The sequence below is a fragment of the Hippopotamus amphibius genome, chromosome 1 (assembly GCF_030028045.1).
Source record: "Hippopotamus amphibius kiboko isolate mHipAmp2 chromosome 1, mHipAmp2.hap2, whole genome shotgun sequence".
Lineage (NCBI taxonomy): Eukaryota > Metazoa > Chordata > Mammalia > Artiodactyla > Hippopotamidae > Hippopotamus > Hippopotamus amphibius.
This window is the reverse complement of record NC_080186.1, coordinates 56,555,002-56,570,647: the sequence shown is the minus strand read 5'-3', so window position 1 is coordinate 56,570,647 and position 15,646 is coordinate 56,555,002. Positions and strand designations below refer to the sequence as shown.

Sequence of the window (15,646 nt, the reverse complement as noted above, 5' to 3'; positions counted from 1 at the left end):
CCACACATAAGGGCAGGTGTGAGAATGTGCCAGGAAAGGGGTTGACTACCTACCTCGATGTATAACACAGGTTCACCTTGTTATTTTCACATGTAGCAGAGTTGTTCACAGAACAAGAGAAAGCTCCTTGCTTCTAGAAGTTCCTCCTATCAGAGTCTCAGGGGGCACCACAGGAAACGACGCACTCCACTGTGAGTTGAACCCTCACCTGTACATGCTGAGTTCTTTTCTCTTTCTCTTATCTCCTCTGTCATTTTGACTCTTAATCCCTCAGAGACTCTTTCTTGGTCCTCCAACTTTTCCTGCAGCTCTTTAACTTTTTGCTCAAGAAGCTCATTTTCCCTCTCAGCTGCCACTCTTCTGGCACACTCTTCTGTTTCAGGAAGATGTTAGAGAGGGAAGGAAACAACAGTTAGATCTGAGAGCTATAACCCTTCACCATCCCAAGCCTCCAACTTCCTAGTGACCAAACTGTTGTCAAAAAGTAGATGGGAAAAAAAAAAAAGCAGATGGAAATGTCTGAATGCACCAGTGTCCACACACCGAGGGCAGGGTGGAGAATCTCCTAGGAAAATCCCTGACTGGCAGGCTGGACCTACAAACACAACTCGCGTTGTTATTTTCTGATGTAACAGAATGTGTTCACAGAACGAGAGGAAGCTCCCTGCTTCTGGAAGTTCCTCCCATCAGACTTCTCAAAGCGCATTGCAGGAACCTACTCATCCCATTGTGTGCTGAGCCCATCCATGTACCTGCTGAGGTCTTTTCTCTTTTGCTTATTTTCTCTATCATTTTGCCCATAAATTCTTCGAAGCCTTTTTCTTGGTCCTCCACCTTCCGGCAAATCTCTTTATACTTTTGCTCTAGAAGCGCCTTTTCCTTCTCTGATGGCTCTCTTTCAGCGCATTCTGCTCATCCGAGATTTCAGAGAGGGAAGAAAACAACAGTCAGCCCTGAGAGGCACTACCTCCTCCATCCACTAAACCTCCACTTTCTCAGTGACCAAGTGGCCATGATAAAGGAGATGGCCGTGGGTATATTCACCTGTAACTACATATCAGGGACAGATTTGGGAATGTGTTAGGAAAAAGCCAAACTGGCTGGCTGGATATAAAACCACAACTCACACTGTTATTTTCAGATAAAGCAGAGTGTGTTCCCAGAAGGAGAAGAAGCCTCCTGCTTCTGGAAGTTCCTCCTGTCAGAGTCTCAGAGGGCACTGCAGGAACCTCCCCACCCACTGTGAGGTGAGCCCTCCCCTCTACCTTCTGAGGTCTTTGCTGCATCATAAAGGAGCTCATCTGTCTTCATCCAGCATTCCTCTAGTTCCTCCTTTATCACCTCTATGCTCTGGAGACACAAAGTGGCAAAGGTATGTCAGGCAGGTCAAACCTGAACTTCCATTGAAATATTCCAAGAAAAGAACTGTTCCGAATAACATTCTCTGGTTGTGTCCAACTGCCTACAAGTAGTTTCCATGACTTGCCTACCTCGCTACCCCTTCAGCCTCCTCTTCCAGTGTTGCTTCCAGCATCCATGGAGGTTCCATCAGTCAGAATAACGTGCAGTTTTACAAATATATAACCTGGGGCTCTTTCATATTTTTCATATGCTATTTTTTCTGCTTCTTGCTCTTCAGGTTAACATCCCACCATGGATAATATGTACAAATTTTTCAAAATTTACATCACACATCAATTCCAGGAAGATTTGCTAAACCACCTTCCTCATGTGAAATCATTGTACTTTTACGTTCAAAAATTTGTATCAATTGTATAAATGCATGAAATTTATGGCTTGTGAATTACATCTCAATACACTGTTTAAATAAACTTGAATTACTACATCTCAGAAAAAAATACTGAAATACTCTCTTTAAGCCTACTAGTAAGTGTTTTTATTACCCGAGCCTTCCAGGTAAAATGTAGGCTTTGCTTTATATAAAATCCATAGTTCCTCACAGCTGTAGCTTCCTCAGATTCTATCTATAGTGTATGATTAACAATGATACAACTAAAACAATAATAAAGATAAAGATAAATCTGGTAAGACAAGCTCCGCAGAGGAACTTGGGTTACTGTAAATGGAGAGAAGTACAGAAAAAGTGACAATCTCTAAATAACTTAAATCTATTCCAAGCATATAAGAAAATGTTGCAAGTGTTCCGTCGAGGAGGACATCTGAGTGCCTGTACTGACGTTGCTTCAGAGGTCAGACACATTTCCAGAAAAAGTGCTTCAGTTTGTAATAGAGTAATATAGTCTATCAGAACTCTCTCATTCAGAGAAATCAGGATCCTTCTATTACGAACAGCAGTAAATCTGTGGCCAATAGGATGGCCTTTAGGTGGTGAGGGGGACATGAAGAATCAACTATTCAGACAAATCACCATGTACTGCTTCAATGCTCTTCCCGCTTATATCAAATATACAGTGCTCAGTGAGAATGACCGCTTGTTAAGCCAGGGAACCCCATTTAATACTGATTCCATGAGATCATTCAGGAATCTCTCAAAACATCAGCACAAGCCCTGGGAAGGTTATTTATATTCTATAAATGCCTGGAGGTCCAAGGTCCTCCTGGACACTTCAAAAGCTATCTGTGAACTGAATTCAAGTGCCTGGGTATAAGCCATTAAAATCTCAAGGCTTCTAGTGAATCAAAAGCAGTAAAAGACAATGGTTCTTCTCTCTACGACTATGCTTTAATTTTCTACCCATCCTTTCCTGAGGTTCCGGGGCATTGCTCCACCGTCACTGCTCTGACCAGATCAGGTTACCTCCAGCATCTCAATCCTCTCGATATTTTTTCTCAGATGGTTGTTTTTTTCTCTAATGTCCTCTGTCAGTTTGACTGTAAATCCCTTGAAGACTCTCTCTTGGTCCTCCATCTTTGGCTGTACTTCTTTAACCTTTGGTTCAAGAGGCTCCTCTCCCCTCTCAGCTGCCCCTCCGCTGGCCCACTCTTCTTCTCCAGGAAGATGTTAGAGAGGAAAGAAAACAAAAGTCAGCCCTGAGAGCTACACCCTCCAGCACCCAACCCTCTACTTTCTCAGTGACCAGACTGTCTCAGAAAAGCAGATGGACACATCTGAATTCACCTGTGACCACATATCAAGGGCAGTTTTGGGAATGTGCTAGGAAAGGCCCTGACTGGCTGCCTGGACCTACAACCACAACTCCCCTTGTTATTTTGAGATGAAACTGAGTATGTTCATAGAAGGAGAAGGTCCTGCTTCTGGAAGTTCCTCCCGTCAGAGTCTCACAGGGTATTGTAGGAACCTCCCCATCCCACTCTGAGCAGAACCCTCCCATGTACCTGCTGAGGTCTTCTCTATTTCTTTCATCCTTTCTGTCAATTTGGCTCTCATTCCCTCCAAGACTCTCTTTTGGTCATCCAACTTTTGCTGCAGCTCTTTAACCTTTTGCTCACGAGGGTCTTTTTCCCTCTCAGCTGCTTCTCTTTTGGCCTGCTCTTCTGTTCCAGGAAGATTTTAGAGAGGAAGGAATCAACAGTCAACGCTGACAGCTACAACCCCTCATCCCCTAACCCTCCACATTCTTAGTGACCAAACTTTCTGGAGAAAGCAGATGGACACATCTGAATTCACCTATGACCACACATAAGGGCAGGTGTGAGAATGTGCCAGGAAAGGCCATGACTGGCTGGCTGGACCTACAACCACAGCTCTCCTTGTTCCTTTCAGATGAAGCAGAGGGAGTTCACAGGAGGTGAGGAAGCTCCCTGCTTCTGGAGGTTCCTCCTGTGAGAGCGTGAGCGGGCACTGCAGAAACCTACCTACCCCACTGTGAGCTAAGCCCCCTGCTGTGTCTGCTGAGGTCTTTTCTGAACCATGAAGGAGCTCACATTTCTTCATGTAATGTTCTTCTTTTTCCTCTATTATCTTTCTTAAGATCTGGAGACACAAAGGTGCAAACATATGTCAGGCAGGTCAAACTGGAAGTTCCACTGAAATATTCTGAGAAATGAACTGTTTCAAATAACATTCCCTGGTTGCTTCCCACTGCCTACAAGTGAGTTTTCCAGTAAATTTTCTTGCCTACCTCGCTACCCCTTGAACCTCCTTGCCAGTGTTGCTCCCCGCACCACATGCTAGCTTCCACCAGTCAGAAGAGTGTACAGCTTTACAAATATGTAACCTTGGGGGCTTTTATATTTTTCATATGCTGTTTTTTCTGCTTGTGGCTCTTCTGATAACATCCCACCTTGAATAAGATTTACAAATTTTTCAAAATTTACTTCATATGCCTCGTCCAGGAAGATTTCAGAAAAAACCTTCCCCATGTGAAATCATTGTACATTTACATTGGCACACTTGTATCAATTGTATACTATTAATAAATAAAATTTATACTGATAGTTTTTGTATTACATCTCAATAAAACTGCTTAAAGAAAGTTGAATTACTCCATCTCAGAAAAAATATTGCAGTACTCTCTTTACGGCTGCTAATAAGTGTCAACTCCCTGAGCCGTGCTTGTGAGATGTTGGATTTACGTTATATAATATCTATGGTTCACTGCAGCTGTAGCATCCTGAGATTTTATCTACAGGGTATGATTAACAGTAATTCAACTAAAAGCAAAGTAAAGATAAGAATGATCTGCTAAGAGCATCTTCCCAGAGGAACTTGGCTTACTGTGAATGGAGAGAAGTACAGAAAATGCAACAAGCTCAAAATAACCTAAGTGTGTTCCAAGCACTTAAGAAAACTTTGCACGTGTTCAGTGAAGGAGGACATCTGAGTGCCTTTGCTTTGCTTCAGAGGTCAGACAGATTTCCAGAAAAAGTGCCTGAGTTTAGAAGAGGAGACAACTTGCAGTAATATAGTGATTTAGACTCTCTTACTCACAGGAATCAGGATCCTATTACTACAAATAATAGTAAATCTGTGGCCAGTAAGGTAGCCTCGAGGTAGTAAGAGGTAACATGAAGAATCAACTATTAAGACAAATTACATGTACTGCTTCAGTAACTTCTCTTGCTTATATTAAATACACTCAGTTACACTATCTACCCCATATAACACTGACTCCATGAGGTCATCCAGGAATCCCTCAAAAAAGCACCACAAACCCTGGGGAAGTTATTTATATTCTATAAATTCTTGGAGGTACCAAGATCCTCCTGAAATCTTCAGAAACTCACTGTCATCAGAACGCAAATGCTTGGATACAAGCCATTAAAATCTCAGAGCTTCTAATGCATCAAAAGCAGTAAATGACAAGGGTACTATTCTCTATGACTTTGCTTTAATTTTCACTGATCCCTTCCTGAGGTTCGAGGACTATTTCCATAGTCGCTGCCCAGACCCAGACCAGGTTACCTCCAGCATCTCAATCCTCTCGTTCATCTTTCTCAGAAGGTTGTCTCTTTTTGTCAACTCCTCTGTCACTTTGACTCTAAATGCCTCGAAGGCTCTTTCTTGGTCCTCTGACGTTTGCAGCAGCTCTTTAATCTTTTGTTCAAGAAGTTCCTTTTCCCTCTCAGCAGCCTCTCTTTTGGCCTGCTCTGTTGCTCCAGGAAGATGTTAGAGAGGGAAGAAAACAACAGTCAATCCTGAAAGCTACATCCTCTCATCCCCCAAATCTCCACTTTCTCAGTGACCAAACGGTCTCAGAAAAGCAGATGAACACGTCTGAATTCACCTGTGACCACACATAAGGGTAGGTGTGAGAATGTGCTAGGAAAGACCCTGACTGGCTGCCTGGGCCTACAACCACAACTCCCCTTGCTATTTTGAGATGAAACAGAGTGTGTTCATAGAAGCAAAAGGTCCTGCTTCTGGAAGTTCCACCTGTCAGAATCTCAGAGGGCATTGCAGGAACCAACCCACCCCACTATGAGCTGAGTTTTCTCCTGTACCTGCTAAGGTCTTTTCTGTATCATGAAGGAGCTCACCTTCATTCATGCAGCATTCCTCTAGCTCCTCTTTTATCTTCTCTGGCCTCTGGAGACAGAAGTGGGCAAAGACATGTCAGGCAGGTCAAACCTGGAATTCCATTGAAATAGTCTGACAAATGAACTGTTCTTAATAACATTCGCTGGTTGCTTCCAACTGCCTGCAAGTAAATTCTCCGAGATTCTGCCTACCTTGCTACCCCTGCAGCCTCCTTGCCAGTGTTTCCTGCCCCACCAACCCCTCCCACCCCACCCCTGCCACATGCTAGCTTCCACCAGTCAGAAGAATGAGCAGTTTTACAAATAGGTAACCTTGAATGCTTTCATATTTTTCACAATTTTTTTTCTGCTTGCGGTTCTTCTGGAGACATCCCACCCTGGATAATATATAAAAATATTTCACAATTTATATCCCACACCTTTTCCAGGAAGATTTCCAAAAACACCTTCCCCGTGTAAAATCATTGTACATTTATATTCGTACATGTGTAGCGACTGTACATTTTAAATTCATTAAATTTACAGTGTTTGTTTTATAGCTCAATAAAATTGTTTAAAGAAACTAGAATTACTCCCATTTCAGGAAAAGAAAAAACTGAAATACTCTCTTCAAGACTGCTAGTAAGTTTCCAAGTTCCCTGAGCCTTCTGTGTGAAATGTTGGGTTTGTATTCCATAACTCTATGGTTCCTCGCAGCTGTAGCACCCTGAGATTCTATCTACAGGGCATGATTAACAGTAACACGAGTAAAAGCAAAGTAAAGATAAAGAAAGATCTGGTAAGAAGTATCTTCCCAGTGGAACTTGGCTTACTATGAATGGGAGAGAGTGTGCAGTAAAAGCAACAAGCTCAAAATAACTTAAGTGTGTTTACAGGTATTCAGTCAAGGAGGACATCTGAGTGTCTGCACTTTGTTTCAGAGGTCAGACAGATTTCCAGAAAAAGTGCCTTAGCCTGGGAGAGGAGATAAATTGGAAGAATATAGTCTATTAGAACTCTCTCACTCAAAAGAATCGGGATCCTTCTACTATGAATGATAGTAAACCTGTGGTCTCAAGGTAGCGGAGGTAACATGAAGAATCAACAATGGAGACAAATTACCGTGTACTGCTTCAGTGACTCCGGTTTGTCATATTTGGTGGAGTACTCCATTACGTCTTGTCTATAGGCCACCTTTGACAGTGCTGGGACGGTTTTTATGGGAAACTCCTTCTGCATAGCCACTTAACTTCCACACTAGGACAGAGGTTCTCCACACAAGAAACCACCTGTTGTTGAGGCATCCAGAAGACCACCACAAGAATCCACAGTCCTGGATAAGGCAGGAGATTTACAGAAGCAATGATCAATGATCAATAAATCTAAAATGATTTTTTTAATCCTATGTAGTATGAAAATCTTCATAAACCACATCTCCTATTCAATTAGTGTTTTCTTTCTATTAATCTTTATGGTTCTCCAGGTTATTGCACAATCACACAACTCTGTAACAACAAAAATTTAAATAAACAATCCAATTATAGAGTGGGCATAGGAATAAAATAAATGTTTCAAATTAGACGTCCAAATGGCTCACAGGTACATGAAAAGATGCTCAACACCACTAATCATCAGGGAAATACACATCAAAGCCACAATGAAGTATCACTTCACACCTGCTAGAATGGTTATTATCAAGAAGACAAGAGACCTATATTGGTAAGGATGTGAAGGTAAAGGAACCCTTGTGCCCTGCTGGGAGGAACAGAAATTGGTTCAGCCACTATGAAAAACAGAATGAATATTCCTCAGATAATTAAAAGTAGAACTACTATATGATCCAGTACTTCTGCTTCTGGGTATTCACCCACAGGAAATGGAAATCAGATATTGAAAAGATATATACACTCCCATGTTTACTGTGACATTAGTCCCATAGCCAAGATATGGAAACAACCGAAGTGTCCATCAATGGATGAATGGATAAAAAGTTGTGGTACATCTGTATAAGGAATTATAATTTCTCCCTGAGAAAGAAGCAAATGCTGTTATTTATGACAACGTGTGGACCTTGAGGGCATCCTAGTAAGCGAGATAAGTCAGACAGAGAAAGAAAAATACTGATTGATACCACTTATGTGTGGAGTCTAAAATAGCTAAACTTGTTAAAAACAGAGTAGAATGGTGGTTACAAGAGGATGGTGGCAGGGTGTGGAGTTGGGGACATCTGGTGTAAGGATGCAAAATTTCAACTAATAGATAAATTAGTTGGAGAGCTAATGCACAGCATAGAGATTATAGACAACAATACTACATTATAAATTTCAAAGTTTCTAAGAGACTAGATCTTAATCATTCCCAATACAAAAACCAAAAAACAGAACACAAACAAAAAACAACAACAAAAAACCTTAATACTTAGGTAACGTGATAGAGAGGTTAGCTATGGCTACAGCGATAATCATACTTCAATATATAAATGTATCAAATCAACACCTTGTACACTTTAAACTTACACCATGTTATATATCAGTTTTATATCAGTAAAAACAAATTTTAAATGAATAAAATAGATGAGAGGTAAGTAATTAGGGCAGGTATAGGAGATTACATTTCTCCCTGTTGAAACTCCCCCTAGCTTTAAGGATCCAATTGTTTGAAATTTAGATTTCTCTGGGTTAAAAAATACACATTGTTTGCGTTCTCTCTGAGGTTAGCACTTATCGAGGATGTCTCCTTCGAGGCTATGGTAACGTGAAAACCCAGGAGAGTCTCACAGTGCAGTATAATCACAGTCATCCTCTTGCCTCAGAGTTATCTTACGCACATGTACGTCAGCACTTGTGTACTTTTCTATGGCACAAAATGTGGGCTAATGCATGACCCTGAAGAGTGCTGCCTCATCTCCAAAGTCTCTGCTGAAGCCAGTGATGAAATACAAAGTGTTGTCTCCAATGTTTTGCTTCTACAAAATAAAACTATTTAAGCATTTATTGATGGTCTAATATTTGCTTACATTCCCCATATATGCCTGACTTACATCCCTGTCCTCATCCCTTACTATGCCCACTTTGCAAATGAGATTAGTAGGGCTCAGAAATCTAAGGTATTTGCCCAAAGCACATAGTGAGTAAGTGGTAGAACCAGGATTTGAAACCTGGAAGGTCTGGTTGCATATTCTATGCTTTGCACCCAACCACCTGGCAAAATAATCCTCCTCAAAAACATTGGTTCTGCCATACTCCTTGCTCAGTAACTTCCAGGGGCTTTTTGTTGACTATCCTGTGCCAAAAAGATTCTCTGTAGTGTCTTCTTGTGATCTGATGGGCTCCTCTTACTTCTGCAGAGTCAGCCCTCATGCCACACACCACTCCACAGTTGCCAGACCTGGCTTTCTTCTGGCACAGGTAGTGCTCACCAGGGGCTCCAGATCACCTCAGATTTGTGAAAGATATATTTTCATGCTTTTATTCCTTGATATTAGGTGAAAATTAATCTGCAAAAACTACAGTGACAAATTAATCCATTAATGTATTTTAATGCATTCTATGAACTGTAAATTCCAGAGTTAGGAGTTGTGAGAATAAATTATTCATTAGAACAAACAAACATCAAAACAATAACCTGCTGAAAACACACCATTTCTGTTCACCCTTCCTTTACTGGATTCTTCAGGTTCTGAGGAATAAGTAATATGGAGGTAAAATATAACCCCAGTTGCTACATCATAATCACTAGATTTGCATTCCCCCTTTCAGGGACAAGATTAAGGGAAACTGCAAAAAAACGTGGATTTTACTGTAAAGTCTTTTTTATAAAACTAATCTGTGTTGTCTCAGCTATGAAAGAATCACAAATTTTAGCTTCCCATTAACAAAGTAGTGTTATTCACTCCTGCTCAGAAGATAGACTACAAAGATGTATTGTACAACATGGGGCATATAGTCAATATCTTGTAATAACTGTAAATGGAGTGTAATATCTTGTGATAACTGTAAATGGAATGTAACATTTACAAATTACATAAAAAGTAAAAATAAATTAAAATAAATAAATAAAAATAAATTAAAAAAAAAAGAAGTAGTTTTCAAATTTGATGTACACAAGAATCATCTGGAGTGGCTGTAAAACCCTGATTCCCAAGGCTAAGAGTCTATATGTGTAACAAAGACACTAGTGATTCTGAAGTTTCTAAGGAAAACGTCCCCAAAATTACCAGTTTTGACCAGAGTTATTTTTATCTGATAAAGTTCTGTGATGTGGTACTAAGTTCACTCCTACCTGATGATTTTCAAAGCCCTTATAGCAGTGCTCTATAAATGTGAAACAATCTCTTTCAATGATAATTGTCTGTGTGCTCCTGGATGAAGACTGTGTTTGTTCTCTGGATCTACAAACCACCATTTCTGTAAGGTGATGGTATTTGGTCAAGGAGGTCCATAAAGAGAATTGAATCTCCCCTTTTGAAAATTGGTTTGACAATGGGTATAGAAGTGCTTTTTTTTTTCCATTTCTTTAATTGTGGTAAAATACGCATAACGTAATATTTACCATCTTAACCATTTTAAAGTACATAGTCCAGTGGTATCAAGTACATTCATGTTGTGTGCAATCATCACCACCATCCATCTTCAGAAGAGTTTTCACCTTATAAAACTGAAACTCTATACTCATTAAACAATAACTCCCCAAGCCCCATTTTCCCAGCCCCTGGTAACCACCATTCGATTTTCTGTATCTATGATTTTTACTCCTCAAAATACCTCATATAAGTGGAATAACATGGTATCTGTCTTTCTGTGACTGGCTTATTTCACTTAGCATAATGTTATGGTGTACTACATGTCAGAATTTTCTTCATTTCTAAGGCTAAAAATATTCCATCATATGCATATAACATATTTTGCTTTTCCATTCATCCACTGATGGACATTTGGGTGACTTCCACATTTTACCTATTGTGTATAATGATGCTATGAAAATGCATATACAAATATCTTTTGGGGACCCTGCTTTCAATACTTTTGAATACATATTCAGAAGTAGAATTGCCAGATCATATGGAAATTCTATTTTGCATTTTCAAGGGGACCCATCATACTGTTTCCCACAACGGCTCTATCGTTTCACATTCCCATCAACAGCACACAAGGACTGCAATTTCTCCACATCCTCTCTGACACTAGTTATTTTCCATTTTTTGATAGTAGTCATTTTAGCGGGGGTGAGGTAGTTTCTCATTTTAGTGTCTATTTGTATTTCCCAAATGATTAGTGTAAAGCATCTTTTCATGTGCTTACTGGTCATCTGTATATCTTATTTGGGGAAATGTCTATTCAAGTCCTTTGCCCATTTTTGAATAGGGTTGTCTGTTTCTGTGTTCTTAAGTTAGGAGTTCTCTATATATTGAGGAGATTAATCCCTGATTAGATATATGACTTGCAAACATTTTTTCCCACTACTTGAGTTGCACTTTTACTCTGTTGATTGTGTCTTTTAATGTACAACTGTTTTTTTAATATATATGAAGTTCAGTTGGTGTGGTAGAATTCACCAGTGAAGCTATCAGATCTGGAGTGTGGGGTGGTTTCCAGGAAATTTTTGATTACTGATACAATCTCTTTACTAATTATAGATCCATAAGGATTTTCTTCATGACTTAATCATGGTAGGTCTTGACTCTAGGAATTTGCCCATTTCACCTAGGTTATCTAATTTGTTGGTATTCAATTGTTCATAGTTCTCTCTTACAACCATTTCTCTTTTTAAAAAATCGGTAGCAATGTTCCCATTTTCATTTCTAATTTTAGTATTTGTGTCATCTCTTTTTGTTCCCTAGGTAATCTAGATAAAGGTGTGCCAATTTGATTGATTATTTCAAAGAACTAACTTTTGCTTTCATTGATTTTCTGTTTCTCTCTTCTCTACAGTAGCCCCCCTTATCAGCGATTTTGCTTTCCATGGTTTCAGTTACAGGCAGCCAATTTCATTATAAAAATAATGTAATAATGTAAATGGAAAATTTCAGAAATAAACAATTCATAAATTGTAAATTGTGCACCATTCTGAGTGACATAATGAAATATCACATTCTGTCCCTCTAGGATATGAATCATGCCTTTGTCCAGTGTATCCACCCTGTATATGCTACTCGCCTGTTAATATAGGGAAATCATAGTATATACAGAGCTTGGTCCTATCTGAGAAGACTACTACATTTCATTTATCTCTACTTTATTATTTACTTGCTAGCTTTGGATTTACTATGTTCTTTTGCTAGTTTTTTTAAGTAGTAAAATTCTATTTTTGATTTAAGGTCTTTCTTCTTTTTTAATATAAACATTTATTCCTATGAATTTCCCCCTTGACACTAATTTGACTGTGTACCATAAGTTTTGGTATGTTATGTTATTGTTATCACCCATCTCTAAGTATTTTCCAGTTTCTCTTGTGATTTCTTCCTTGACCTACTGATTGTTGAGTGTAGTGTTTAATTTCCACAAATTAGTTAAATTTCCAACTTTACTTCTGTTATGGATTTCTAACTTCATCCATTGTGGTCATAGAAGATACTTTGTATGATATTTACCTTTTAAAATCTAGTGGAACTTTATTTGTGGCTTAACATATACATATGGTCTATCCTGGAAAAGATTCCACGTGCACTTGAGGAGAGTGTGTATTTAGATGTTGTTTGTAGAGCATTCTGTATATGTCTGTTAGATCTAGTTGGTTTACTTTATTTATCAAGTCCTCTCTTTCCTTAATTATCTTCTGTCTGGTTATTCTATCCATTATCGAGAGTTGGATATTGAAGTCTCCAACTATTATCGTAGAACTCTTTATTATCATTTCAGTTCTGTCAGTTTTTGCTATGTATATTTTGAAGGTTCTGTTATTAGGTATACAAATGCTTATGATTCTTAGACCTTCTTTCTATATTGAAATTTTTATTGATATATAATGTCCCTCTTTGTGTTGTGTAACAGTTTTTTTTTAATTATTATTTTAAAGTCTATTTCTTCTGATATTCATATAGCCACCCATGCTCTCCTTTGGTTACTATTTTCATGAATATCTTCTTCCATCCTTTTACTTTCAACCTACTTGTGTCTCCGGCTCTAATGTAAGTCTCTTGCAGACAGCATATAGTTGGATCATTTTTTAAAATCAATTCTGCCAATCTCAGTCCTTTGCACAGTTTAATCCATTTACATTTAGAGAAATTCCTGTTAAATTCCAATTATTTCTGTCATTTAGCTATTTGTCATTGTAATTCCAATAAATTCCAATTATTTCTGTCATTTAGCTATTTGTTTCCTGCATCATTATCTTCTTTTATGTTTAGCTGAGTTTTTTAATTAAAATATTTTAATTCCCCAATTATTTCCTTTTGTGTATATTCTGTAACTATTTTCTCTGTGGTTACCATGGGGATTACATTTAATATCTTAAAGCTGTAACACTGTACTTGAGTAATATACAAAAATTCTGCTCCTTTATAGTTCTATTCCCATCCTTTTCAGTTGTTGATGTCACAAATGACACTTTTATACTTGTGCGTCCAAAAAACAACTAATTAGTGTTTTTTTAAAAGCATTAGTCAAATTATGTAGAAAAAAATGTGCATTTACAAATCAAAAATAAAATAATACTAGCTTTTAGGTTAATTTTCTTTAATAGATTGATCTCTTAAACATAGCTGAGAACAAAAAGTAGAGTTACAAAATATTACCATAGTAATACTAGCTTTTATACTTGGTCACATATTTACCTTTAATGAGATCTTTATTTATTTCACTGGTGCTTCTTCCATGAAGAAAACGTGCATAGAAGGGCCCTGAGAAAATATCAGTCATTCCAACCTCTTAATACTGGCTTTTTTCCTGACCACCGACATGTGCACAGTGCAAGGAACCATAGGACCAAACATAAGCTTGCTGTCCAAGCCACAGGCTGACAAAATAAGAGAGTGTTCATTAAAACAAGCTTGGTAACTATAAAAGCTTGGCCCTTCCCCTTCAAATATCCATCAATGCCCTGCTGTCTTCTGAGGCCAACATACATTCTGGTCCTGGTGGAAACTCCATTCCTTAATTATATTTCAGGGAAATTTGGAGGAAAGAGACACAAACTAAGTAACCAAAAGGAAATGCTGAAAAACAACAGCTCTTTGTTTCTAAACCACCGTTCCGACACTAACAGGGATAAACAACACCCTGTGCCTCTCTGGAATGAAGGTCTTCATATCTAGGCCGCATTTCAGCAGTCCCAGAGTTTGGTCATTCTTTTTCCCTGTGTCCCGGACACAGTACATATAGATGAAGGCCTACAATTAAAAATTCATCTAGCCTCTCGCCCCACCCCGTCCCCAAAGTGGCATGACTTGATAGAGAGGTTTGTAAGGAAGTGCTGTATTGTGTTAAGACCCAAATATCCTAAGTTCAAAGAGAGCAGTGTATAAGTACTTTCAAGATGCGCACAGCCATACTGAGCAAAGAGGAAGTATATATAGGAGCTGTGCTCCTCCATGGTTTGCTGTGTTTAGCTTCGTCAATATACTTTGCGACTCCTGATGCCGACTCCCGGGTCAAGGATGCATTCCAAGAAAGTTCTAAAAATATATCACCAGCTCCAACCTCATAGTTGACCTAGCCATGGAAAAGCTCATTGGAACCTCACGAGAGCAGACCATAACTGGCACTCTTAAAAACCTTTCCCATCAAAAGTATCAGGAATGAAAATCTGAGATATACACCTACCACTTCAAGAAGGTTCCTGTATCAGCCAACAGTTTAGCAGATCAGCTGGTTCCTTTGATCATCAAGCAGAAACAGTCAAGCTACTAACACAAAAGGGGAAAACATCTCTATGTCAGTGTGTTTCACATTATGTGTGTGACCTGTTTAGTAGGTCATAAAATCAATTTTGTGAGTCACAACAAGCATTTTTAGAAACAGAATAATATATAAAATATCAGAGTGCTTTGCATGAGTCCTTTGCCAGAATTACATACCTTGCAAAGAATACTAAGATCAGTTTCAATATGTGAAAAGAGATTTGATGGAGGGGATGTGATGAATAGAATGTGCATTGATTGCCTAAGAAACGGTTTTTCAATCATTTGTCTACTGATGTCTTACTTGGTTTTCATAATAACAACGTTGATGTGCAGTCTAGTTGTATATTATCATGACTTGCAACTGGATATAAAGTCTGAGATGTTCCACTGAGATTCAGCTGCAAACTGCATTTTTTGGAAAGATGTTATCTAGGCTATATATATATATATACACACATATATATGTATATTAGTGGTAATTATAGTTAGTGGCAATTATTTTATTCAAAGCTGCTTTTAAAATGGATCATTTCTTTTTTAAAAGAAAGGAATAATGAAGCAAAATATGCAGAAGCGTGTTCAAGTTCTACTGTTGGATCTGAAAGTGTGAATAGTGACAATATGGAAAAAAATATTGACTCTAAGCTGCAAACATTAACTTCGTTTGAGCCACATTTCGAAAAGAAAAAAGTAACTGCAAGACGTTATAATGAAGATTACTTAAAATATGATTTTATCAAATGTGAAAAACCTTTTGAAAATGACAGACCTTAGTGTGTTATTTGTAATAATATCCTTGCAAATGAAAGCTTAAAACCTTCAAAATTAAAAAGGTACTTAGAAACACAACATGCTGAACTTATTGATAAGCCTCTTGAATATTTTCAAAGAAAGAAAAAAGAT

At 38.4% G+C, this 15,646-nt stretch overlaps 1 protein-coding gene across 2 annotated transcripts in view; it reads right to left on the bottom strand.

Moving 5' to 3' along the window:
* The window catches only part of LOC130839444 (axoneme-associated protein mst101(2)-like), a 29,527-nt gene that overhangs the window by 8,575 nt on the left and 5,306 nt on the right, over window positions 1–15,646 (bottom strand). For both annotated transcript variants that reach the window (XM_057713695.1, XM_057713694.1), the window contains exons 2-12: window positions 14,664–14,746; window positions 13,676–13,857; window positions 7,024–7,234; window positions 5,923–5,971; window positions 5,348–5,532; window positions 3,799–3,916; window positions 3,319–3,477; window positions 2,780–2,970; window positions 1,266–1,350; window positions 753–908; window positions 209–373 (exon numbers count right to left, since the gene is read on the bottom strand). In XM_057713695.1, the coding sequence (XP_057569678.1) occupies window positions 209–373; window positions 753–908; window positions 1,266–1,350; window positions 2,780–2,970; window positions 3,319–3,477; window positions 3,799–3,916; window positions 5,348–5,532; window positions 5,923–5,971; window positions 7,024–7,140 (1,225 nt within the window). In that variant the 5' untranslated portion in view covers window positions 7,141–7,234; window positions 13,676–13,857; window positions 14,664–14,746. The remainder of the gene's footprint in view (window positions 1–208; window positions 374–752; window positions 909–1,265; window positions 1,351–2,779; window positions 2,971–3,318; window positions 3,478–3,798; window positions 3,917–5,347; window positions 5,533–5,922; window positions 5,972–7,023; window positions 7,235–13,675; window positions 13,858–14,663; window positions 14,747–15,646) is intronic.